We start from the raw sequence: 24,836 nt of genomic DNA, 5'->3' as shown, positions 1-24,836 counted from the left end.
ATGGATATGTGATTCCACTTACGTGAGATATGCAGAGGAGTCAAATTCATGGAGAGAGAGAGCAGAATGATTGGTGGTTCTCAGGGGCTGGGGGGAGGGTAGAATAGAGAATTGGGGGAGAGAGTGTCACTTTGGGAACATGAAGAAGTTCTGGAGATGGGTGGTGGTGAGGGTGGCCCAACAATGAGGATATACTTAATGCTACTGACCTGTGCACTTACACACGGTTAAGATGGTAAATTTCAGCTTATGTATATGTTATCACAATAAAAAATAAGTTAGCAACATTCAAACAAAAACATTTTTATTTAAATAGCTGCATGTGGCCATTGGGTACCATGTTGAATAGCAGCTCTAGAGGCCCCCTGGAGCCTGGGGCCGCAGTCACTGTGGTCTCTGCTGCAAGACAGAGTGGTGAGGGCCACGAGGTCCCAGCTCTGCACCCTGCAGATTTGAATTAATCATTCCAGCAGCTGATGCTGATGGAGCACTCACGTGTGCCAGGTGCTCCCTGCCAGCCGTCTCGCTGTGTCTTCATGACAGCCCTGAGTGATGGGAGTCACTACTATCCCTGGGGTCAGCAGTGGGGGACAGTTCCAGAGGCACGGTCCTAGCCAGGCAGCTGCACTCAGCTCCAAACACTCATTATATTTGGTCTTTGCAGTGCCCCATGTATTAGAGCCCCCCTCCCCTTTTGCTTTTTTCTAGATTACGAGCCAGGTCTCAAAAGACTTCACGTTCAGGCCTTCAGTTGATTCCAGATTCTCCTGCCTAAAGTGAGAGGAGGGATGGATTGCTTTACTTTAAAATATTTCCAGCTGGGTACAGTGGCTCGCACCTGTAATCCCAGTACTTTGGGAGGCTGAGGCAAGTGGATCACTTCAGCCCAGGAATTTGAGACCAGCCTGGGCAACATGGCGAAACCCTGTCTCTACAAAAAATGCAAAAATTAGCCGGGCATGGTGGTGCATGCCTGTAGTCCCAGCTACTTGGGAGGCTGAGGTGGGAGGATCGCCTCAGGGAGGATCACCTGAGCCTGGGAGGCCGAGGCTGCAGTGAGACTTGATTGCAGCAGTGCACTCCAGCCTGGGTGACAGAGTGAGACCCTGTCTCAGAAGAAAAAAATATGCCCGCCTTGAGTTTGTGCAAAGCATTTGCCAACTCCTTAACGCTGCCCGGAAACATCACAAGTCTTTCTCTGCAGTTTGCAGATGGCGTGTACCTGGTTCTGCTCATGGGCCTTCTGGAAGACTACTTTGTTCCTCTCCACCACTTCTACCTGACTCCGGAAAGCTTCGATCAGAAGGTATGTGCATGGTCTCCGTCCTTGGTAGTGGCTCAAGAAATGCTCATTGAAATGCAGGGCACAGACTATCCCAGCAGCTCTTTCTGCAGCCTGGCTGCATTCTTCAGAAAGTAAAAATTGCACAAGTGATATTGCAATTAGATGTAACTCTCAGCAAAAGAAATAAGCCCATCAGCTGTCCACAACACATCCGAGTTTTGTTTGCCACATTTTCTTTGCGGTCTTTTCCATGGGACTGTGTAGTTTTTAATAATTGTGGTCACATCTCGGTAGAGTTGTAAACCCTTCCCCCATTCTGCTGCAGTTCCAGCACCTGTGGTTTTCCCTGCTGCTTCCCAAGCTTTCCACATACCATCTCCAGTGGTGGCACAAAGTCCCAAGGATGGCTCTGTTACCAGCGTCTTTCCATTCCCCATTCTTGGGCAGTTAACTTGAACGCGTTTCTATTTTTTTTCCCTACTGAAACAACAGAGCGTCTTTTTGATACAGATTTTTTTTTTTTTCATTCTGTGGATTGTTTTCTTAGGAAAATTTCTCAAATAGGGTCAAATTTGGGGCATTCCTTTGAATCTGGGCTGGCCCATGCCACCTGGTCCCACTGTCACTGCCCTTGTGCGTGGGCCTCTCCCTGCTGTCTGCCCTCTGTCCAGGGCTTCCCGCAGCCAAGCCTCTCACAGCAGTATTTAGCACATTGCCTTTAAAAACTTGGCCATGGATGGTCTATGTTGCTTTGGATTCATGGGCATCTGTCATTTTATTTTCCCAAAGTGTTAGACCCATGAGTCAGGGAGGCAGACAATGTAAGCTGGTGGCGGCAGCCAGAGAAATAGCAGAAATGGGGCCAGTGTTTATCAATCTGCCCACTTCTGGCACGTTGCAGTCTGTTTGCTTGTGGCCAAATGTTGTTCCTATCTTGCCTGCTGAGATGCAATCAGGACAGATTAGAGAGGTCTTGGCACATGGAGTCCATGTTGAATCGAGAGAGAGAGAGAGAGAGAGAGAGCAAAAGGGAGTGCAGAGGGAATGAGCAGAATCGTGCAGAACTCACCAGGAAACATGGGTGTGCCTGTGCTGTCATCCTGGAAATGAAAGGTCAGACCATCCAGAGAAGAAGCGCATGCATTTCCCGGCCCCGATATGGCTGGTTGCAGCCACATTGTTTTGGAGAGATGTTTTCTTTGTTCAAACTAATAAGAACGCTGGTGAGAACAGTGAGTTTAGCCAGGAGACCTAGAGCTGGTTTCTTTCCAAGACAAGGCTTTGTACAAATGTCAGAGGCATCATCTCCTGGGCCCTGGCCTTCTTCCCTTTGAAACTGGGATGAAAGTCTTTGACAATTGCTGCCCTGGCCTGTGAGGCTTGAGGAGGCTTGAGTCATACACCTTCCCCTCTGAATCAGAGCGAGGAAGGGAAGGCTATTTTCAGGTATAGCATGCAGCACACCATTCATCCTGTTCACTCAGGAGAAAGGGAGCCTGGGGTGGTGGCGTGGCTCTGCGGGAGGCTGGAACACTCTCCTTCGGAGGATGGGAGGCTGTCAGTAGTTCCTTCTCCAGCCCCTGCCTTTTTTCCCTTTCTCCTCGTGGAGGCTGCTGGCAAGGTCTTCGTGAGCCCGTAGTGTTTGTTATCTACCTTGTAGCCTTCATGACCCCTGGACAGGTGGGTAGTCCCCTGCTGTGGAGGACTCACCCACTTCAGGCTGGGCCCAACACCCGTGTGCTCAAAATTGCTTGCAGATGGGACATTGATGACATCCCTTGCTAATGTCTCCTGTGGGCTGAGACCCCAAGGTGCGTTTGCTCTGGCCCTGGGGATCCTTACAGCTGCTCCACATTTTTGGAGGAGGGACTGAGGTTCAGTGAGCAAAACCAGAGATGCATAGTGAGCTGCTGTCCCCGAGGGTAGTAATAACTTATGGTTTAAAACAATTACATTGGATTTAAAAAATATCACAGTGGACAGCTCAGAGCCTGTAGGCTCATGCCCTGTGAGCTTCCTCAGAGGCATGAGTGTGGCCTTCGGTTTTTTGTTGCAAAGCCACTGTTTGAGCCTTACCCTGCACTGGCCACGTGCTGAGCAGCTTGCACCCATTGGTAATCATTTTGGGAGACTCTGCAGGCTCCCTCTCTCTGTGGAGTGGGGTGCATCCTGGAGACGTGGAGATCACTCCTAGAAGAAGACACAAGTTGCTTCCCCCTCAGCATTACTGGATGAGGACAGGGAATCTCGGGAAGGCTTAGAGACCAGCCCAGGGTTGCACGGCCAGCAAGGACAGAGCCAGGAGGATTGACTCCTATTCCAGAACCATCTATTCTTTCGTCACCTGGTCAGGTTGATTAAAACCTTTTGAATTGCAGAGAGAAAGGATTTCTGCCCATGTAGCTGGCTCGAAGCAGGTGTGTATATGGCCTGGTCTCTGCTGGGCCTTGGGGCCTCCTACTGCAGTCACAGCTGGGGTGAGCAGTCCCCAGACCTCGCCGGGCGCTGTGTGCTGTGTATCCAGGGGCCTAGGCTCAGGGGACACTTCTATGCCGGGCATGAAAAAGGGCTGGGGAAGGAGGCATGGCCTTGAGAGATAACAGGCATGGGAGGGTGGCAATTTCCTGCCTGGCATTTCCTCAGCCTGAGAAGAAAGCAGAAGGAAAATCTCACTTCAAAACCACTTACTGTGGGGCCGAGCGGCTGCAGAGCAGTGAGGTTTGGAAGGGGCTTTGCTCTCCCCTTAAACTGTTCTCTCATGCGGTAGGGGTGACCACCTCGTCACCCGATCACACTCTCCAGCCATCTCTGAGTGTCTCCGCGTGTCATGCATCTCATCCCCAGCTCCTCCTGAGCATCCGCTCCCTCTGCATGGAAGAGGATTCCTCAGGCTTAAGAGGTGCACGGGAAAGGCACGTGAAAAGACCAGTCCAAATTGGTGCTGACGTTTACAATGGAGAAGAATCTTTTCTTAAAAGAAAAATCTTTTCTCGCTATTCCCCCTCTTTGCTACCCTGTCTCCATCTCGATTTGGGGTCAAGCGTGTTGTGTGTGTGTGAGTGTGCATGTGTGCACGTGCATACGTGTATGTGAGCTCATTTGATGATATGGACGGTGGTCAGCTAAAGGGGCCTGCATTGCTAGGGGAGTGGAGGTGGGAGGCTCTTGGAGGGGAACAGGCGTGGATTCTGTGTTTCAGTCCTGGTTCCGTGCCTCTGAGCCTTGTGCCTTTTTTTTCCTTTTTTTGGGGGAGGTGGGGGAAGGAATCTCACTCTGTCGCCCAGGCTGGAGTGCAGTGGCACGATTTCGGCTCACTGCAACCCCCGCCTCCTGGGTTCAAGCGATTCTTCTGCCTCAGCCTCCTGAGTAGCTGGGATTACAGGCACACACCGCCACGCCTGGCTAATTTTTGTATTTTTAGTAGAGATGGGGTTTTACCATGTTGGCCAGGCTGGTCTTGAACTGCAGACCTCATGATCCACCTGCCTTGGCCTCCCAAAGTGCTGGGATTACAGGCATGAGCCATTGCATCTGGCCGCCCCGTGCCTTTTTAGGGCACCGATATCCTAGCTCGTCTCAGCCCAGTGCCCTCCTCTGTGAAGGAAGATGATACCCACCTCGTACAGGGCTGGGAGGGGACAGGGAGCCTGTACGGAATACACTGACCCCATGGTGGGTGCCCAGCACCCTCAGGTCGCTCCCTGCTCTCTCCTTAGGGGAACTGCGTTCTGCACCCTCCGCACGGGCCATTCTCACTCCTCTCCCATTGCCAGTGTTTGACCATCCTCAGGCCCAGCCCTGGTGCAGCACTCCCGCACCTCCAGGCAGGCTGTCCTGCAGGGTTGGGGTGTCTGCCATGTTGCCCAGGGTTCCTATTGGCAGTTTCTGAGTTGGCCTCTGGAGCAGGGTCTCGGTCTGCTGCGCCCCTGCCCCTGGGTGGACATGGCCTGCCTTCCTGCCGGGCTGTGTCTTCCTCACTGATCCCGTGACTCACGGTTGGTGCTGGCATGTCATTCACCGCTTTGCTTCTCCAAGCACGGGCCGTGTGCACTGTGGAAGCTTTTCCAAAGCACCCCACACTGTTTTCCAGTGTTGTGCATTTGATTAACCCAGGGAAGCCTCTTTTTGCTGGTTAATTATTAAATTACATTGCAAGTAAAATTGTTCATGTTTCTGATTCATTGACCTCAAAATCATGAAAATATAATTGTTGAAAGGATTTTTTGTTTGTTTGTTTTGAGACAGAGTGTTACTCTGTCGCCCAGGCTGGAGTACGATGGCACGATCTCAGCTCACTGCAACCTCCGCCTCCCGGGTTCAAGTGATTCTTGTGCCTCAGCCACCCAAATAGCTGGGATTACCGGTGTGCACCACCATGCCCGGCTAATTTTTGTATTTTTAGTAGAGATGGGGTTTCACCACATTGGTCAGGCTGGTCTCGAATTCCTGACCTCAATTGATCCACCTGCTTCGGCCTCCCAAAGTGCTAGGATTACAGGTATGAACCACCACGCCTGTTCAGGATGTTTGATTACTAAGAGCCCTGAAGTCCCTTGCACTATGACAACATCTGTGTTTGTTTGCTGTTTGTTTGTTTGATGTCCCCTCCTCCCATCAGCCTTGGCTTGTGGCAGGTGGGTGGCTGGATGTAATCTGGTTGATCACCTGCATCCCTCTGGAGTGGTCTTTAAACACAGCCCAGAAGGCTCTTATTGTAAACCTGTTCAGCCATCATTAGCAGAATAAAAGCTTCAAGTACACTTGGGGGCTGAGGAATAATAGACACTTTAATTTCAGAGGAAGTCATGGTAGGGCGGAGGTGACCACCTTTCTGCAGCATCTAACAGGACCAAGGCCCTGCAGGCTGACTCTTGCAGCCACCATCGGCCTGACTTCCGTTCTGACCGGTCCACTGTCCCTACTCAGTGCTAGGGCCCTCCCTCCCCTGAGGGTACCCCATCCTGCAGAGACACAGCCTCACTTGCAGGTCTTTACAGCCCTTCCTGGGGGCAGTGCCAGGCCTGTGTGCCTCTGCATGGGACTCATCCTCTCTGGGCCTCAGTTTCCCTGTCTGTAAAATGGGGACACTGCGGGCCAGGCGCGGTGGCTCACGCTTGTAATCCCAGCACTTTGGGAGGCTGAGGCGGGTGGATCATTTGAGTCCAAGAGTTAGAGACTAGCCTGACCAACATGGCAAAACCCGTCTCTAAAAAATATAATAATAATACAAAAATTAGCCAGGCACAGTGATGTGTGCCTGTAGTCCCAACTACTGGGGAAGCTGAGGCAGGAAGATGGCTTGAGCCTGGGAGGCGGAGGTTGCAGTGAGCCGAGATCTCGCCACTGTGCACTAGCCTGCGCTCTAGACCCTGTCTCAGAAAAAGTAAATAAATAAATAAATAAATAAATAAATAAATAAATAAATAAAATGGGGTCAATGTGACTTCTCATCATGTGGCTGGCATCTGGGGCAGAGCCGGCTCTTGGTGGCCGTGAGCCCTCTAGAGCAGGCTGGGCACCTCATCCTTCCATCTCTCAGCCCAGATCACTGGTGTGAGGGATGAGAGCCACCTAGTAAGTGCATGTAGCCCTCCGCAGACTTCCTCACCCGTCTCTGCCCACCCTGTGGGCTGCCACAGGCTCACTGGGTCCTTGTGGACGTCAGCGTTGCAGAGGCTCGGTCCTGTCCATGCTGGGTGTCCTCCAGCAGTGGGCAGTGGGTGGGAATGACTGTTTGACCCTAATGCTGACCCACCCCCTTCCTTGGCAGGTCCACAATGTGTCCTTCGCCTTTGAGCTGATGCTGGACGGAGGCCTCAAGAAACCCAAGGCTCGCCCTGAAGGTAATGCCCCTGGCTCAGGTTCCCCCGGGAGGGGTGCGCATGGAGGGGAAGAAAGACGGGTCCTAGAAGTGGCTGGAAGGCTGGCATGTTGTTCCCCAGATGGGCCCCATGTCTCTGGCTCTGGGGCAAGGGTCTGCCAACCCCAGCTCCTCAATGTCCTCATTTTGGGAACCAGGAGGACTTTGCTGGTGGAGCTGGCAGTGCCGGTTCTTTAATAACCACTTGACTTTGAAGGACGTGGCCTCTGCCCACAGACCTCAGGATTAAGTGCGTCTCTAGCTGGCCACTCAGGCTGGAAATGCAGCTTCGTGCCCTGAGAAGATATTAAAGGCTTACTCACATGTAATGACTGTTGGGCTGGAGGTCCCCTGATGCTCAGCCAAAGGCAGTACTTGGTAGCAGGGACTTGGCACGCTCCTGCCCTGTGTGGGTCGGAGCTGGAGGCAGGAGGCCAGCAGAGCTGGGGCGGGCGGTTGCCTCCCTGTCCCCACCTGGCTCCTGTGCCAAGTTACCTATAGGAGGACCCTCTAACCTGAGTGAGCATCAGAATTCCTGGGAAGGCTTCTTCCTAGGTGCTTGGGGACAGCAAGGCTCAGCAGAATGTGGGTGGCACTGCCTGTGAACCCTACTGGAAAGTTACAGGGCAGAGCTGAACATTAAAGGCTTTGACAAGTCCTGTATGAAGACATCTCTTTGCCTCCATCGAAACCTTTGCCATACAGGAGGAGCCCACAGAACTCAGACACTGTGGTTTAGTGCCCTGGGCCCCCACTTTGACCATGGCCCCCTACCTAGCCCTGCTCCCTCTCCTGAGTGCCCCGTGGTGGTATATGAGTTGGGAGTCCATGGTGCTTCCTACACCTGTTGCCAGCATCCGCTCAACGGCAGGCTTTGTGGAGTCTCCAAAATAGCTAGAAAATGGATCCTGTCCCTTCCATCTACCCACTGCAGCTACCGCCTCCTGCCAGTCCACGCGGAAGGTTCCTGGCCGGTCCCTTCCTGCCTGTTCATCCTCCTCTTGGGGTTCACAGGACAATTTCACACCCTCCTGTCTCGTGTGTGTGGCTGTTTATTCTTTTTTGTTTTGAGACAGGGTCTCACTCTGTTGCCCAGGCTGGAGTGCAGTGGTATGATCACAGCTCACTGCAACCTCTTCCTCTTGGGTTCACATCATCCTCCCACCTCAGCCTGTTGAGTAACTGGGACTAAGGTGCATACCACCATGCCCGGCTCGTGTTTTAACTTTTCTTTTTTGTAGAGACTATGCTGCCCAGACTGGTCTTGAACTTCTGGGCTCAAGCGATTCGCCTTGTTAATTTTTTATTGTCCCTCCCTCCCCACTAGAACTGAAGCCTCAAGGGAGCAGGGCTTTGTCCCCTGCACACCGGTGCTGAGAACAGTGCCTGGCCTGGAAACCGCTCGACGGCACTGGATCAAAGCACACGTCCAGCGGGGAGTGTGGGGAGCTGCTGCCTGTAGAGGCCGGCCCGGCCTGGGTCTCTGGGACCCCTCGTTGCTGCTGCCCTGCAGCCCTTTTGTTGCTGCGAGGCAGGGGCATGAGGGATGCTGCTTTGCCTCTCCCCAGCTGTGCATCCTTGAACAGGTTACTTTGCCTTTCTGTGTCAGGGCCTCCTCATCTGTGCAGGGGAGTGATGACGGCACCTGCCTCCACGCGTCTCATGGGGTCGCTGGCGGAGGGGGTGGGGGGTGCATCACACAGGACTTGTCAGAGCCTTCACTGTTCAACTCTGCCCTGTAACTTTCCAGCAGCACTCACGGGCAGTGCCACCCATGTGCTGCTGAGCCTCACTGCCCCTGAGCACCTATTACACTCAAGTGAGCTGCTCCCATGAGCACTGGAAGAGGGTCCTGCCCACAGAACACACCAGGTTGTGGCTGCTAGCTCGGCGTTAGTGTCTGGTGGGTCGCACACTGTCAGGGAGGAGAAATCCTTGCTCATGTCCACTGTGGGCTTGGCTGGGGCTTCCTTTAGTTTCCTGAAGCCCAAAGCCTGGGCCTTATCTGCAGCATGGGGTGCTTCCCCCATACCCTCAGAAGAGCCCCTGGTGGCCCTTGGCCTCTGAGCTGCTGAGGGAGCCCTGGTTCTTTGTCCTCCCGAACCCCCCGACTTTTTTTTTTTTTCTGAGACAGAGTCTTACTTTGTTACCCAGGCTGGAGTGCAGTGGCGCGATCCCAGCTCACTGCAATCTCCATCTCCTAGATTCAAGCAATTCTCTTGCCTCAGCCTCGCAAGTAGCTGGGATTACAGGCAGCCGCCACTATGCTTGGCTAATTTTTGTATTTTTAGTAGAGATGGGGTTTCACCATGTTGGCTAGGCTGGTCTTGAACTCCTGACCTCAGGTGATCCACCTGCCTCGCCCTCCCAAAGAGCTGGGATTACAGGTGTGAGCCATCGCACCCGGCCCTTTGTCCCGTTTTTGAGGAGTGAGGCAGGAGCCTGTCCAGAGGCCAGGATATCCTCTGACAGGCTGGCCTCCAAGGAGGGGGTTTGCCCCTGAGCCCGGATGTGTTTCCTACTCATCTGCCGCTGGACGGCACATTAGGGAACCCACCACGGACATGTGGAAACCAGGCCAGAGGCAGCGGCGCTGGCCCAGGGCAAATAGCAAGTTCTGCAGCCTCCCAGGCAGGGTCCCTTGAGTGTCCCAGGGCCTCTGTCCAGCCCAGGCAGGGGGCAGAGCTGGTGTGCAGTGCTCATTAGCACCTTCGCTGGGCCAGCACTGGGCAGGGGCCAAGTCGCAGAGATTTATGGGATGGGCTCCCTGCTGGGCCTCTTTATTTTGTGGCTGATGCAATGAATGAGAGACTTTTCCTTCTTCATTCAAAACCAGCTGGGGAGCAAGAATCAGGAGGTAACAGAGATGAGAATAACACGGAGAATGGGGTGCAGTGGCTGTGGTCTCCCTGATACCCTCCTCTGAGCTAGGCAGACTTACCCGGGTACTTAGGGCTGGTGGGGAGGGAGGCAGTGGCTGTGGCCTCCCCTGCAGGCCTGAGACTGCCCTGTTGGTCCCCACCCGGAGGAAGCAGAGCAGTCTCACGCCCCCTGCACGTGGGTGGGTCTGAAGAGCCAGGCCTGCACCTGGTTCCCTAGGCCCCCAGCTCTGATGGGCATCCTGGCCCCCTGCAACCCTTGCAGGGACCTGGCGGAGACTCCAATGGGGTCCCCGACCCTGCTCTTAAGGAGGCCCCTTGCCTGGGAGAAAGGCTTGTGGCTCGCTCGAAATTCACAGAGCTGAGTGCCAGAGCTGGATGGTGGGGTGGGCGTTTGGGGAGCACAGAGGGACTGAGGTTCACGGGTCACAGAAGGGGATTCCTATGCCTGGGCGCAGGTGCTAAGGGATGGCCATGGTTAGCGGGTCTGGCAGGGGTGGGAGGGTTGAGTTCTGTTTGTCCAGCGAGGCTGTCTTGAGGTTCTCAGAGCTCAGACCTGGGGGCTGCTGCGTGGGAGCATCGGTGTCAGGCTGCTGCTCTGGTCTCCCTGTGAGTCCGCCATGGGAGTGGACTCAGAGGGGGCCAAGGGGTGGCGGTCCCCACCCCTGGGAGCTCCTCTGTCCTTGCTGCCCCCCTTGCCTTGGCCACCTCCAACTCCATGGCCGCCATTCTCCCTCCCCTGCCTCCACTGGGCTGTTGGGAGCTGGGGTGGACTCTTCAGGCCAGGGGGAGACCCTGGATTCCCCGACAGAGCCCCGGATGTGTCCCCAAGCCCAACAAGCCGAGTTCAGCCCTGCTTTTGCTCTGACAGCACACTCGTGGGCAGGTCATTTCTCCACGTGAGTCTTGGTCCTCTTTGTAAAATGAGAGGGAAGGAAAGGAGGCTGTGCAGGCTCTGATGAGGATGTGCGAGTCAAGAAACTCCACGCCCAGTGACAAGGACAGTTGCTGATTCTTAGCATCCACCCCACCTGCTCTTTTAGTAACCGACGTCATTTTTTACTCTTGTGATCATGGCTAAAGCACAGGGTCATCCTGTGGCTGCTTTTGGATCACAGGGAGTCAGGACTCAAAGGGCCTTGAGCGTTATCTGGTCCAGACCCATTTTACAGATGAAGAGACTGAGCCCCAAATCACAGAAGTCACTTAGAGGTCACAGAGCAAGTGAAATGAACAAGGTGTCTGATTCCCAGGAAGGTTCTTGTCCACCCAAAGAAAGTGGCCCAAGACTTCCAGGGCCCCAGAGGGAGCTGTCGGGTCCATTAAGTGTTACTGGGGTTTTTGGTCCCGGTAAGTGTCATTAGCTATGTCCCCCAACCGGTTCTTAGACACGTCCTGATGCAGATCCAGGAGGGGCTGTGGGAGTGTCTCTGTTCTTGTCACCCCAGGTGCCTGTCCCCGCAGGGTGTCAGCCCACGCCAGGAGCTCTCACACAACCTGTGTGTCTGGGGAGGCGCTGTCCAGTGCGTCCTGGACATGGTGGCGGCCGGTCTTTAAGGTGAAGCGCTCTGTGTGGACGGGGCAGCTGGTGTCATGCTGGAGACATGGCTTCTGAGAGTACCTACCGCAATGACAGGAGGATGGCACGCCTCTGAAGTTTCTCTGTTTCCTTCTGCAGACGTGGTTAACTTGGACCTCAAATCCACCCTGAGGGTTCTTTACAACCTGTTCACCAAGTACAAGAACGTGGAGTGACGGAGGAGCTGTGGACGGTGGCAGCAGTGTCCCAGCAAGAAAGGCGGCATCTAGTGGCTCCAGTGGCGCAATCGGTTAGCGCGCGGTACTTATAAGAAAGGCGGCATCTGTCTGTGCCCTGTGCCTTTCCAGGGAGCCAGGTGCCATGGGCTTCTGGTCCAAGCTGTGTTGACTGTCATCCCCACCCCACCCCTACCTCACGCCCGCCCCACCCCCTGCCTCTTTTGGTTGTTATTCTTAATCTCCTTTCCGTGTAATTCCCAGTGGGCAAGAGCCTTTGAAAATGCAGGATTCTAAACACTCGTGCTTGCGTTTGAGGCCTCGCGTCACTCAGTTGTGTGGGATGATGAGTCCGTTGTCTGCCTTGGCCGAAAGATGAAAAAAAGCCTGAACCCCAACCCCCAGCTGATTGAGAGCGCCCTGCATTCTGCCTGATGGTGCGATTAGTGATCACAGGCCTTCAGAAGTACATCAGCTCAGCAGGAACGCCGGCTCCCCGAGGACCCGGGCTTGGCGATTCACCAGGGATCTCCTGGGCTGGGCTCTCCTTGGAAGTGAGGCCTTTTTCATAAAAGGGTTTTGCAGTTTGAAAAACTTTAAAGTCCCAGAAGCTTAGATGTGACGTGGATGTCCTCCATCCACATTCCTACACATTCCTATCACTTCTTGGCCACTTGTTTTAATGTAGCTTTTGCACAAACATCCAAGACCCAGGATGGCCCAGCTCCCAGTCCTTGAAAGGAGCTGTTTGCTGGGGACGTTTCTTAATTTCTTGCTGGGGTTGAGGGGCTGGGTCTGGAGATGGCTCTAATTGTGCTGCTTGAGACAGCTTGGGCCACAGCTTTCCCCTTCAGAGGCCCTTTTGGGGAATGAATGCATCTTTGGAAACTTTAAACTGAGGGGGTGCATTGGTTCACTGGCACTGTGTAGTAAAGTGCCACAGGGGAGTGGCTAAGACATCAGAGAGTTACATCCTCAGGCCTTTCGCCTTGGCTTGTAGATGCTGGCTTCTCCCTGTGTCTTCACATGGTCTCCCCTCTGTGTGTCTGTGTCCTCACCGCCTCTTTTATTTTTTATTTTTATTTTTATTTTTTGAGACAGAGTCTCACTCTGTCACCAGGCTGGAGTGCAGTGGTGCAATCTCAGCTCACTGCAACGTCTGCCTCCTGGGTTCAAGTGATTCTCCTGCCTCAGCTTCCCAAGTAGCTGGCATTACAGGCAGGTGCCACCACATCTGGCTAATTTTTGTATTTTTAGTAGAGACGGGGTTTCACCATGTTGGCCAGGATGGTCTCCATCTCCTGCCCGCCTCAGCCTCCCAAAGTGTTGGGATTACAGGTGTGAGCCACTGTGCCCAGCCTATTTATTTATTTTTTTTTTTTTTGAGACAAGGTCTCACTGTGTCACCCAGGAGTAAAGTGGTGCCATCTCAGCTCACTGCAGCCTTGATCTCTCAGGCTCCATTGATCCTCCCATCTCAGCCTCCCAAGTAGCTGGGACCACAAGTGCACACCACTAGGCCCATCTAATTTTTGTATTTTTTGTAGAGACGGGGTTTCATCATGTTGCCCAGGCTGGTCTCAAACTCCTGGGCTTGAGCGACCCGCCCACCTCAGCCTCCCAAGGTGCTGGGATTATAGGCATGAGCGGCCATGCCCAGCCTGAGCCCCTCTTTTTAGAAGGGCTGCGGTCCTATTGGATTAGGGCCCACTTATATGACCTCATTTAACCTTGATTGCCTCCATAAAGACCCTGTCTCCAAATACCATCACATCAGAGGTGCTGGGGTTAGGACTTCAGCATGTGGATTTGCGGGGGGGCATAATTCCCCTTGTAACGGGAGGATATGAAGTGTTCATCTCACTCTCCCTGTAGCCCTGAGAGCATCTCCCTTAGAGTATCCTATAAAAGGAGTCGCTGCTCACTCAGTTATGGGGTGTTCACCCCCTCGCTCGCCCCAGCTCTGCAGAGAATTGGGGATCCCATCGGCCATGCTTTCTGGGCTGGCCTCTGGTCGCAGTCAGTCCCTCGCTGTGGCGCCCCCTCCCCAGCTCCTTCCCAGGGTTATGACTTGCTGACCCCCTGGGATGTACCTGCTGCAAAGCAGCCCCCTTCCTTGGCTTCTCTCAGCGTTCTCCGTAGTGAGCCTGGCCTTTCTGATCTTGTTAGCTTTTTGTCTTCCTGCCGCAGATCAGAGCTGTGGAATAAGTTTTAATATGAAATCGAATGCCAACACTGAAGTTTTAGAAAACAGTTTAATATTCCCCCTCAGTTCCGGCTGTTGCTAGGCTGGGAATGGGTTCAGAATAGCCATTTTGATGGAGGTGATTTCCCAGCAGGGGAAAGAAATAATTAAAACAGCATTACGGCGTCTCCTGCGGGATGCAGTGACATTAAAGAGCCACACTGACAAAAAGCCTGGGGCTGGAACGTTCTGTGCTGCCTGCATGGCATGTACAGGACCGCGGCCGCCTGGAGTTGGCAGAGCGGCCCAGCCTTGCCCTGCTTACAGGTGGGCCTCGAGAGGGCACTGTGCCTTCCCAGGGATTGGGATTTGAAAAGAACAGAGCTTGGCCAGGTGCGGTGGCTCACGCCTGTAATCCTAGCACTTTGGGAGGCTGAGGCAGGTGGATCACTCGGGGTCAGAAGTTCGAGACCAGCCTGGCCAACATGGTGAAACCCCGTGTCTACTAAAAATACAAAAATTAGCCATGCATGGTATGCATGCCTGTAATCCCAGCTACTCTGGAGGCTGAGGCAGGAGAATTGCATGAACTCGGGAGGTGGAAGTTGCTGTGAGCTGAGATCATGCCACTGCACTCCAGCCTGGGCAACAGAGTGAGACTCTGTCTCAAAAAAAAAAAAAAAAAGAAAGAAAGAAAAAAGAAAAAAAAAAAAAAAAAGAACAGAGCTGTGATTTTCAGCCAAAATGAGCAGTCCTGGCCCATTCTGTGTCATCAGAGGGGAGAGGATGGTTACTCTGGGAGGGGGCTTCAGCTTCTCAGGGAGGTCCTGGCGGCTCCCGTCTAGTAAACACATGCCTGTCCTCATGCCCATGTCACACTCTTCTGGGTTTCAAGTCGAACAGTAAAAGGAATCAAAGATCTGTGGGGAAGCTACATGGGCACTCGTGTTTCACAACAGGGACCCTTAAAGACCATGTTTCCAGCAAAGGATGTGATTTTTTAAATTATTATTATTTTGAGATAATATTATTATTATTTAAGATAATAATAATAATAATTATTATTATTTCTCACTGCATTGCCCAGGCTGGAGCGCAGTGGTCATTCACAGACACACACATAGCAGACTACAGACTACAGCCTGGAACTCCTGGGCTCAAGTGACCCACCCGCTTCTGCAACCCGAGTCCCTGGAACTGCAGGTGCACACCACCACACCCGGCTTGGATGTGATGTTTTGCCCACATTCTTTTCCAATTGGTTCAACGTGTAGGTGTGTCTTTGGCATACCTGAGAAGGGCCCCATTAGGCTTGACTCCTCTCATTTTTCTCCATTCACCGTCAGTTTGAGTCTGAATTCATAGCATGGCCTGGACAGATGCATCAAGGGGCCAGTTCCAAGGCAGAATTCAGGGTGAACTCGATTCCTATAGGCTCGGGATGAATGGCTGCTGGGACATGAGGCTTGGGTATGGGACGCCCCGTCTGTTGCTGCTCTTGGTTCTTAGTTCAGAGAAATTCTGGGACCCTTCCTCCTCCCGGCACCACATTTTCAATGAATGGTTCTTTGAAGAGGAACCCTGGTCCACAGGAACTAAGTGAAAGCAAGGCCAAGTATGTATGTCCATCCATGGGGACAGACGTCCCAGCACGAAGGGGTCTCAGGCCTGCAAGGCCCAAGTGGACGCTCGGACAAGGGCAGGAAGGTATTTGCTGATTCTCCTTCTCCATGTGACATGTCTCTCAGCCCACACCAGCTAGGGGAGCCTCCCACAGCTTCCATTCCCCTTTGACACCCACACAGTGTTATGCAAGCACCGAGCCCAGAGCCCCGCTGGGCCGTGGTGTCCTAATTGGAGGTGACAAAGAGCAATTTTATTTTAAAGCAACTGAATCCTTTCCCCCTGTTTTGTGTGCCAGTATTTTACTGTCTTCTTGTTTTAAGCAATGTTTACTTTGGATTTCTGGATGTTAAATAAAAGCCACGAAAACCGTGGCCATGCTGTTGGTCAGGCCCACCTGGCTGACCGCAGGAAGCAGGCGCTTTTCAGGAGCTCGCTGCAACACCGGGCAAACACTTCTTAAGCCAGAGATGCGGTTAGGACAATGCCACGTGGCATCACAGTATGCTGTTATTTATTCCAATAAAGACCTTGTGAGCATGGGCCTGTCCACCATCTTTGTTTGGCTGCTGTTTTAATCTTTCATGCATTTAGCAGTCATGGATGGTGCCAGCCAAGGAACAGGTGCCAGGGCGTTGTGACTCCACCCAGCCCTGCTTCCAGGGGCCTTCCAGTTGGACAGGAGCTGGGGGAAGAGCCGGTTCATAGCCCTTTGTGGGGGATGGGACTTTGGGAGCCCCAAACTTCTGCTGGGACCACAAGGAGAAGAGGGCAGCAGAGTCACAGCTGCAGGTGAGTAATAAAGGCTCATCTGCCCCTCTGCCTGGGTCCAGACCATACATGCACAAAGCTAGTGGCCAGGGGCATAGGCTGCATGAACACGTGGAGGTGGTCTCCTTACTCTTCATGATGTGACGTCATGGGACCTTGCATGCTGACCAGTAAGTGACTGCTCTTGACTCTGCAAGGCAAGGAACCCCTGTGTGACAGAGATGGTGGCCTGCCCTCCATGCTGGCCCTGCCATAAACCCTCCTTGGCACAGGTCATAGCAGGCTTCAGGCACATTGAACTTTATGAAATGATGATAAAATTGTGACTAGTCCAGGATGGGTAGCCCGGAGAGAAAGGCAACCATGCTATTAAAAAAAAAAACAACTAAAAATTATACACTGTGGATGGAGGGAATCTGGGCTTTGGAGAAGTGCCTGGGTTTGTGTCCAGCTTTGTCACTGTGTGACTGTGACTTCGGGGAGTGAAGTAATCCCCACCTTCCAGCTGAGGGTTCTGAGGGACAAATTCAACCTCCTTCCTTCAGAGTCAGCCATCGTCAGCGGAGAGGGAGGTTCTGCCCCTCGGGGGATCTTTGGCAATGTCTGGAGACAGTTTGGCTTCTGGGCAGGTAGCTGGTGGGGCCTGGGTTACTGCTTAACGTCCCGCAGTGCACGGGACAGGCTCCCTTGTCCCCAGCAAAGAATCACCCGGCCCCCCTGTGCACTGTGCTGAGGTTGGGAAGCCGTGCGGTAGAGTGCCAGGTCCTTGAGCCGGCCTGTCTTCGCCTGTGCCTTTATTGGGTAGGACTCAACTGTTACTATCTATGGGGATAAAATATTGTCCACTGAGATGCCAAGTCTTTAAGGCCGGCAATGGTGCAGAACCTTCTGGGGATCTTCCGATTGGTTCTGTTCAGCAGTCATTTACCAAGGGTCTGGTTTGTCCAAGGCTGGGGCAAGTGGCCAGTGAGAAGAGCATCCCCTGCCCTTGAGCCGGTGGAGTGAGAGAAAACGCCCAGAAAGGAGGGGTGTGGGTGGGGCAGGGGAGTGAGAGGGAACTCTAGAAAGGAGGGGTGCAGGTGGGGCAGGGGGGTGCTTACTGTCTGGAGAGGGACAGCTGAAGCCTGGAGATGGTGTGGTGGAAGCCTGTCTTCGAGAAGGAACAGGACCTGAGTGCTTCAGGTGGACCGGAGTAGGGACTAATCCAGGTGGCTTTAATTATTTGCCTATTATAAAAATTGGTTTTGGGCTGAGTGTAGTGGGCTCTGGCTCACGCCTGTAATCCCAGCACTTTGGGAGGCCGAGGTGGGTGGATCACTTGAGGCTAGGAGTTCAAGACCAGCCTGGCCAACATGGCAAAACCCTGTCTCCACTAAAAACAAACAAACAAAAAACCCACAAAAAATAAAAATTAGCTGGGCATGGTGGCGCACACCTGTAATCCCAGCTACTTGGGAGTCTAAGGCATGAGAATCACTTGAACCCAGGAGGCAGAGGTTGCAGTGAGCCAAGATCACCCCACTGCACTCCAGCCTGGGTAACAGAGTGAGACTGTGCCTCAAAAACAAAAAAGAAAAGTGTAGGTGATATAGGATGGTTCTGAAGGTGCTCTTAGACTGACCTGATTCTCTCCTGAGGTCAGGAGTTCAAGACCAGCCTGGCTAACATGGTGAAACCCTATCTCTACTAAATATAAAAAAATTAGCCAGGTGTGGTGCCAGGCGCTTGTAATCCCAGCTACTAGGGAGGCTGAAGCAAGAGAATCACTTGAACCCAGGAGGCAGAGGTTGCAGTAAGCTGAGATTGTACCACTGCACTCCAGCCTAGGCAACAAGAGGGAAACTCAAAAACAAAACAAAACATTGCTTCTGTCCCATTCTTCCAGGCCGATGCACTGGCGTAGCTGCATGTCCCCAGAAAGGCCCCCCAATTCAGCTGTCACCTCCCCAGGGGGCTGTGGTGGGGAGAGGGCTCTCTGCTTAGGACAGGGCCCCTCCTTTCCTGGTGACCAGTCTCTGGGGAACTGATATTCCACAGCCACTTGCCCTCAGATGTGACAGAACTGGCAGAATCTGAGAATCTCGAGAAGGAAGGGACCTTCTGAGGTCACCTCTGTTCATCCTTAGGCAGGAATCCCCAGCCACTGCAGGGATGGGCATCTCTGTTCCTTCCGCAAGGACAGTGCTCTGGGGTTGGGCAGCTCGGAATTAGTGAGGTTTTCCGTGGAAACCCACTCTTTGGGGTTTAAATTTGATTTAATATACCATCATCATCTTCACCAGGATGAGGCTTTGCCCTGGGGCAGGGGGTGGGGAATCCCTGTGTCCAACACAGTAGGACCTGGAGCATTCATTTGGTCAGTGCATACTGGGAGCCTGCTGTGTGCTGCTGAGGTTTTGGGCGTTGAGGGGGTAGGGGTGTGCTAGGGCACGAGAACCAGGAGAGAGTGGAGCGGCAGGTGGACAACACAGTGAGGCCGATGAAGAAATGCAGCTGGGGGCAGGTCTGGGACGAAGATGGAGCAGAGGGCTGCATCTGTGCATAGAGGCGGGTAGGGAGGTCTCTGACACCAGGGAAATGGGGCAAAGGCCACATATTCTTCCAGTCCCCAGCCCCTCGGATTTAGGTGGCCATGTGGCTGGTCCTAACAGCCAGGACGTGGTCACACCGGACAGCTTTTGTTGCATCGTAGGGCAGACCGTCGCCTTAAAGTATGCAACACCTTTGTGGATGTTTGGTGTGTTTTCAAAACATCCACACAGGGTTCTGATGTTCTAGATGGCTTTGGAATGTAGTGCTAGATTTCCTCCCACAATCTCATTCTGAAAAAAGTATTGCCAAGGTGAGCCTGAAACGCTGTGCTGGAAAGCAGGGAAGCACAGTCGTCCCTGGTATCCTCTGTGGAGTGAATCCGGGACCCTGGAGGATACCAAAATCTGAAGATGCTCAAGTCCCTGATATCAAACTGCACAGTATTTGCATATAACCTATGCACATCCTCCTGCATACTTTAAACCAGCTCTAAATTACTTATGATACCTAATACAATGTAAATGCTATGTAAATAGTTGTTACACTGTATCACTTAGGGAATAATGACAGGGAGAAAATATCTGTACATGTTTGGTACAGATGCAATTTTTTCTTGATATTTTTAATTCGTGGTTGGTTAAATCCATGAATGTGCAACCAAGGATATGGAGGGCCAACTGCACGCAAGGAATGATGGGGACATGTCAAAAGGACAGAGGCACAAACAGCATCCACATTTTGGATACTTCAGACATCTGAAGGAGCAATGTGGAGTAGAACACATTGGATTTTTTTTAATTCATGCACTTAGCATGATATTAAACTAGGATGAGAGCAAAGGCTTTCTTTTTTTCTTTTAACATTTTACTTTTATATAGTTTCAAACCTGCAGAAAAGTTGCAGGAATATGATTAATATGTGTATTAATCCATTCTCATGCTGCTAAAAGAGACATACCGAAGACGGGGTAATTTTAAAAGGAAAAAGGTTTAATGGACTCACCGTTCCACATGGCTGGGGAGGCCTCACAACGATGGTGGAAGGCGAAGGAGGAGCAAAGGCACATCTTACATGGCGGCAGGCAAGAGACTGTGTGCAGGGGAAATGTCCTTTATAAAACCATCAGATCTCATGAGACTCATTGACCATCATGAGAACAGCATGGAAAAACCCATCCGCATGATTCAATTGTCTCCCACGACATGTGGGGATTATGGGAGCTGCAATTCAAGATGAGATTTGGGTAGGGACACAGCCAAACCTTATCACTATGTTTACCTGGAGACTCATGAATGTTAACATTTTTACTTTATCCTCTTTACTCTCTGTCTATCCCCGCCTGTCTGCCTGCCTCTCTCTTGATTTAATAATAATGATATATATATTTCTTTAGACACACACTTTTTTTTTTTTTCTTTTGAGACAGAGTCTTGCTCTGTCACCCAGGCTGGAGTGCAGTGGCGCAATCTCGGCTCACTGCAAGCTCTGCCTCCCGGGTTCACGCCATTCTCCTGCCTCAGCCTCTCCGAGTAGCTGGGACTACAGGTGCCCGCCACCACGCCTGGCTAATTTTTTGTATTTTTAGTAGAGATGGGGTTTCACTGTGGTCTCGATCTCCTGACCTCGTGATCCGCCTGCCTCGGCCTCCCAAAGTGCTGGGATTACAAGCGTGAACCACTGCACCCAGCCTAGACACACACATTTACCTGGTGATATATACATTTTCTGAATCTTTGAGTGTAAGTTGCATGCATTATATCCTCTTCACCTCTAAATACATCAGTGTATGCTTCCTAAAAGTAAAGACATTCTCTTCCATAATCTCAGTATGTGTCATAATCAGGAAATAACACGGATACAATGGCATTGTCTAATCTACAAACCTTAATTGTGTTTTTTTCCAATTGTCTCAATGATGTCCTTTATACCAAAATAAGAGGCAGGACAAGGCATTGAATGAGTTGTCCCATCTCTCCAGCCTCCTATAGTCTGGAGTGGCCCTTCAGTCTTTCCTTATGTTTCATAGCCTTCATTCTTTGGAGAATCCAAGCCAGTTATGTTCCAGAATGTCTTGCAGCTTGGATTGGTCTAGTATCTTCCTTGTTATTAGATCCAGGTTATGCATTTTTGGCAGAAGTGATGTGTTCTCAGCGCATCATTACCAGGAGACATGTCATGTTGATTGGTCTACTTTCTTATGATGTTAATTTTGATTACTTAGCCTGTGAGCACATGTCTGTGGTCCCAGCTACCCGGGAGGCTGAGCGGGAAGGATCACTTGAGCCCAGGAGTTCAAAGCCGCAGTGAGCCGTGATCACACCACTGCACTCCAGTCCAGGTGACAGAGTGAGACACTATTTCTATTTTTTAAAAATATATATTACTTAGTTAATATAGTGTTTATCAAATTTGTACACTAAAAAATGTAACTCTTCTTTGTAATTGATCAATATTTATGAGGAAAGAATTTTCACTTTTGGAGTTACCTTTCCATCAGGAATAACTAGAGGCCTCCATAAAACATAGGAAACAGTTACTTCAGACTTTGGACGTGCCTTCGCTCCCCCTTCACCTTCCACCATGACTATGGGGCCTCCCCAGCCATGGTGGAACTGTGAGTCCATTAAACTGTCTTTCTTTATAAATTACCCAGTCTAGGGTATGTCTGTTTTAGCAGCATGAAAACAGACTAATACACATAGGAACTCTTTGTACTTCCCTGCAGCTTTTCTGTGAGTTTGAAACTATATAAAAGTAAAATGTTAAGAGGCGAGTCAGATCTGTGATCCCCAAGAAAAGGGTGGCAAGTGAGGTGAGCCCTGCCCTGGTCTTGGCTTTCTGCCTGGACATAATTCCTGGACTGTGCTGTAGTGAGGGGGACCCAGACAGAGCCAGGTCTCACTGATTTGAGGAGACAAAGATCAGAGCTTGCAGAGATTATGCTTATTAAAAACAGACATCAAAAGAATATTTCTGCCAGAAAAATTCCAACACTTCTTAAAGAAATGCATCAAAATTCAGCACGCAACAACATAAAAATTTAATGTCTAGCATTCAATAAAACACTCTTATAAAGAAGCAGGAAAATGTGACCCACAATCAGGAGAAAAACCAGTCCACAGAAGCAGACCAGGAAATGACAGAGGTGATAGATTCTAGAGGACAACTGACCTGGATGTTTAAAAAATGTTAGTGTCATGGAAGATTGTTGTAGATGAAAGCACTCTAAAGAGACATGAAAACCAAATGCAAGCACATGTGATATGTGACGCCTGAATGGATCTTGGAGTAAAAAAAAAAAAAATACAGCTGTAATAGACATTTTTTGAAGCCTTGGTGAAGTTTGAATGTGGATGAAGTATGAGAAAACCTTCTATCAATGCTAATTTTCTTAGGTATCATAATGGTACTGTGTTATGCAGGAGAATGCTTTTAGGAGAAACACTGAAGTATTTAGAGACATCCCTAAAGTGATATGATCCCTGCAATTTTTGTTTTTGTTTTATTAATTTTTAAAAATTTTAGTTGTGGTTAAAAATACATGTAACATAAAATTTACTGTCTTAAGTATTTGTAAGTATACAGTTCAGTAGTATTAGGCATATTTGCACAGGTATATTTCACACTGTGTCTCTGAAAAAAAAAAAAAGGCTGGAATAATTCCCTTCTATCCATGCCTTTCTCTTAATTGGGGTTTGGGGGTGCTTGGACTTATCTCCATGTTACTCTTCCAATTCTTAGAGTCCCTCTCTTCCCCTAAACAATGCTCTACACACAGGAGGCTTGGTGAGTTGTGGATTTAGTCTGTTGTAACTCCACACCATATAGGATTAGATTCCGCATCTGATTCTTACATCAGCCCTGCAGCCCCAAGAGATAAGAGATGCTTTGAGGGCTATCAGAGAACTCCCTGTATTCTGAACATACCTTGAGCTGAGAATGTAAAGCCCCGGGACTGTCCTTTTCTTGCTTTAATCTCTTTGGTGTGATGATAACAAGTTCACCCCATAGTCCTTAGATGACCTGTGTTTGTATTGCGTGTGGAAGCCACAACTCTGCCAAAGCCGCAATTTAATAGGTACTTAGTTCTGAGTGATGACAGGTAATTATTTTGCCATCACAGGCTACGATCTATTAGAACTCCATTCTCTAACAGTTACTAGGTCCCCACTGCCTTTAAATCAACCAGAACAAGTAACCAATCCCAGTTCCCATCCTGGAGGTCATGTCGCCTGCAATTGTTTCTGGTAACAAGTCCGAAGTTAATAGGGATTCAGTTGCCGATGATTAGAGTCTCTTCAGTTGTTTGGAGGAGAAAGGAATCTAATACAGGAAACTGTGATTCTCAAACTGTTGGAAGGCTGGAGGCAGCGCCTCCAGCAAAGACTCTTGGAAGAATACTGCAGAGCTGGCTCCTGAAGGAAGCTGCCGAGTGAGGCTGGCCCTTTTCAGAAGCATGCTTTCTGGGTTGAATGCTTTAGGTTCACCTCTGCAGATCCACTCCCCACCATTTTCTCTCCTCACATCTATGGGCCGCAGCAGGGGACTTCTTTTCTCTGGCTTCTGGCTGGATGTGGCCAGGGGAGGCCCTGGCAGGAGGGAGGAGAGTGAGGTCTGGTCATTGATACCTCCAGCTGTGCCCTTCTGCTGGTTCACCATGAGCTAGCTGTGTCCCTCTACCAAAGGCCACAGCTCCTATCCCGAGGCCCCTCTTAGAGCTTTAGCGATTCTGTTCCTGGGCTCTGCCACCCACTCCCTCCTTTGCCCTCTAGGTTTTGAAGAAGTAACAGCTCCCCCATGTTGCTAGCCTGGGGTGCAGCACTGTCTCTTCTGGGTTCCTTTAACCCTGCCCTAGCTGTCCCTTTATTAAGCAGTCTTCAGTTAGCACATGGGAATGTACCATCTCTTTGCTGCTGCAACTGTGACTGCTATATCTATGTGGCTGTGATCCAGAGTCAGAAGCCCCACCAGAACCACTGGGTCCAGAGATGGACTGAGCCTGCTACACAAACCCCAGCAAAATAGGTCCTGCATGGTGGCTTCTCTCCCCACCTGTCACGAGCCCCAGTCTAGCACAGGCACATCAGAATGGCAGGGACTGACTCATGTGCCTCAGTTTCTTCCTCTGTAATATGGGGATGATGATTGTACCTACCTCACAAGGAAGTTTCCAGTAAAATGAAAGCCCTTAAAATTATGTTTGTTTCATCACCAATGACTCCATAAATATTGGCAACAATACCAGTGCTAAGTTTTGTCATTTTTTATTAACTTCTTGTAAACAACCCTACTTTCCTACTCTCACACACTCCTTATACCTGCATCCCACCTGATTTAGCCACTTTCTGCCTAACCTGTCAGAAAGGGTAGATAGCTTCCCAGTCACCTGTTGCTAGGGAAACTCACCATTTCAGCCCGGATGGTGAAGATTCCAGCTTGAAAGACCAGCTCGGGTCTGAAGTGTTTCTCTGACTATCTACTGTGCTGAGATCTCTCCTTCTCGAACCCTGCTATGCCTTTGCATATGCTATTTTCTCCACCTGCCACGTTCTCACCCCTTCTTCCACTGCAGCCATCAAGGCCCCATTCTCCTCTGGAAAGCCTTCCCGATCCCCTCGGCAACAACCACCACCAATATTTATTCACTGAGCCCACTTTGTGCCAAGCATTGTTCTAGACACAGGTGTGTAACCGTGATTGAAAGAGACAGACCATAGCAGCTTCTGAGGAGCAAAGGTCTGGTGGGGAGGCAGGTGTCACACACCAGCTGACCGACTGGTTGAGCCAATAATGCCATGGGTTTAAGTGCCATGAAGGAAAGCTCCAGGGGCCGTGCTAAATAATTATAAGAAGGACCTACTTCAGGTATGGCAATCAGGGAGGGCTTCCCAGAGGAGGAGGTGTTTAAGCAGGTGTGAAGGATAAGGACTCAGCCAGGTGAAAACT

General features: G+C 51.0%; 1 protein-coding gene across 3 annotated transcripts in view; it reads left to right on the top strand.

The window, feature by feature from the left end:
• Window positions 1-12,082, top strand: part of PARVB (parvin beta) — a 141,446-nt gene extending 129,364 nt beyond the window's left edge. For all 3 annotated transcript variants that reach the window (XM_055254021.2, XM_063622995.1, XM_055254024.2), the window contains 3 exons: window positions 1,205-1,306; window positions 7,056-7,128; window positions 11,703-12,082. In XM_055254021.2, coding sequence (XP_055109996.1) covers window positions 1,205-1,306; window positions 7,056-7,128; window positions 11,703-11,779 — 252 coding nt within the window. In that variant the 3' untranslated portion in view covers window positions 11,780-12,082. The remainder of the gene's footprint in view (window positions 1-1,204; window positions 1,307-7,055; window positions 7,129-11,702) is intronic.
• The last annotated feature ends 12,754 nt before the right edge of the window (window positions 12,083-24,836 follow it).

Source organism: Symphalangus syndactylus, chromosome 18 (assembly GCF_028878055.3).
Source record: "Symphalangus syndactylus isolate Jambi chromosome 18, NHGRI_mSymSyn1-v2.1_pri, whole genome shotgun sequence".
Lineage (NCBI taxonomy): Eukaryota > Metazoa > Chordata > Mammalia > Primates > Hylobatidae > Symphalangus > Symphalangus syndactylus.
Note: the sequence above shows the minus strand (reverse complement) of the source record. Positions and strands in the feature narration are given on the sequence as shown.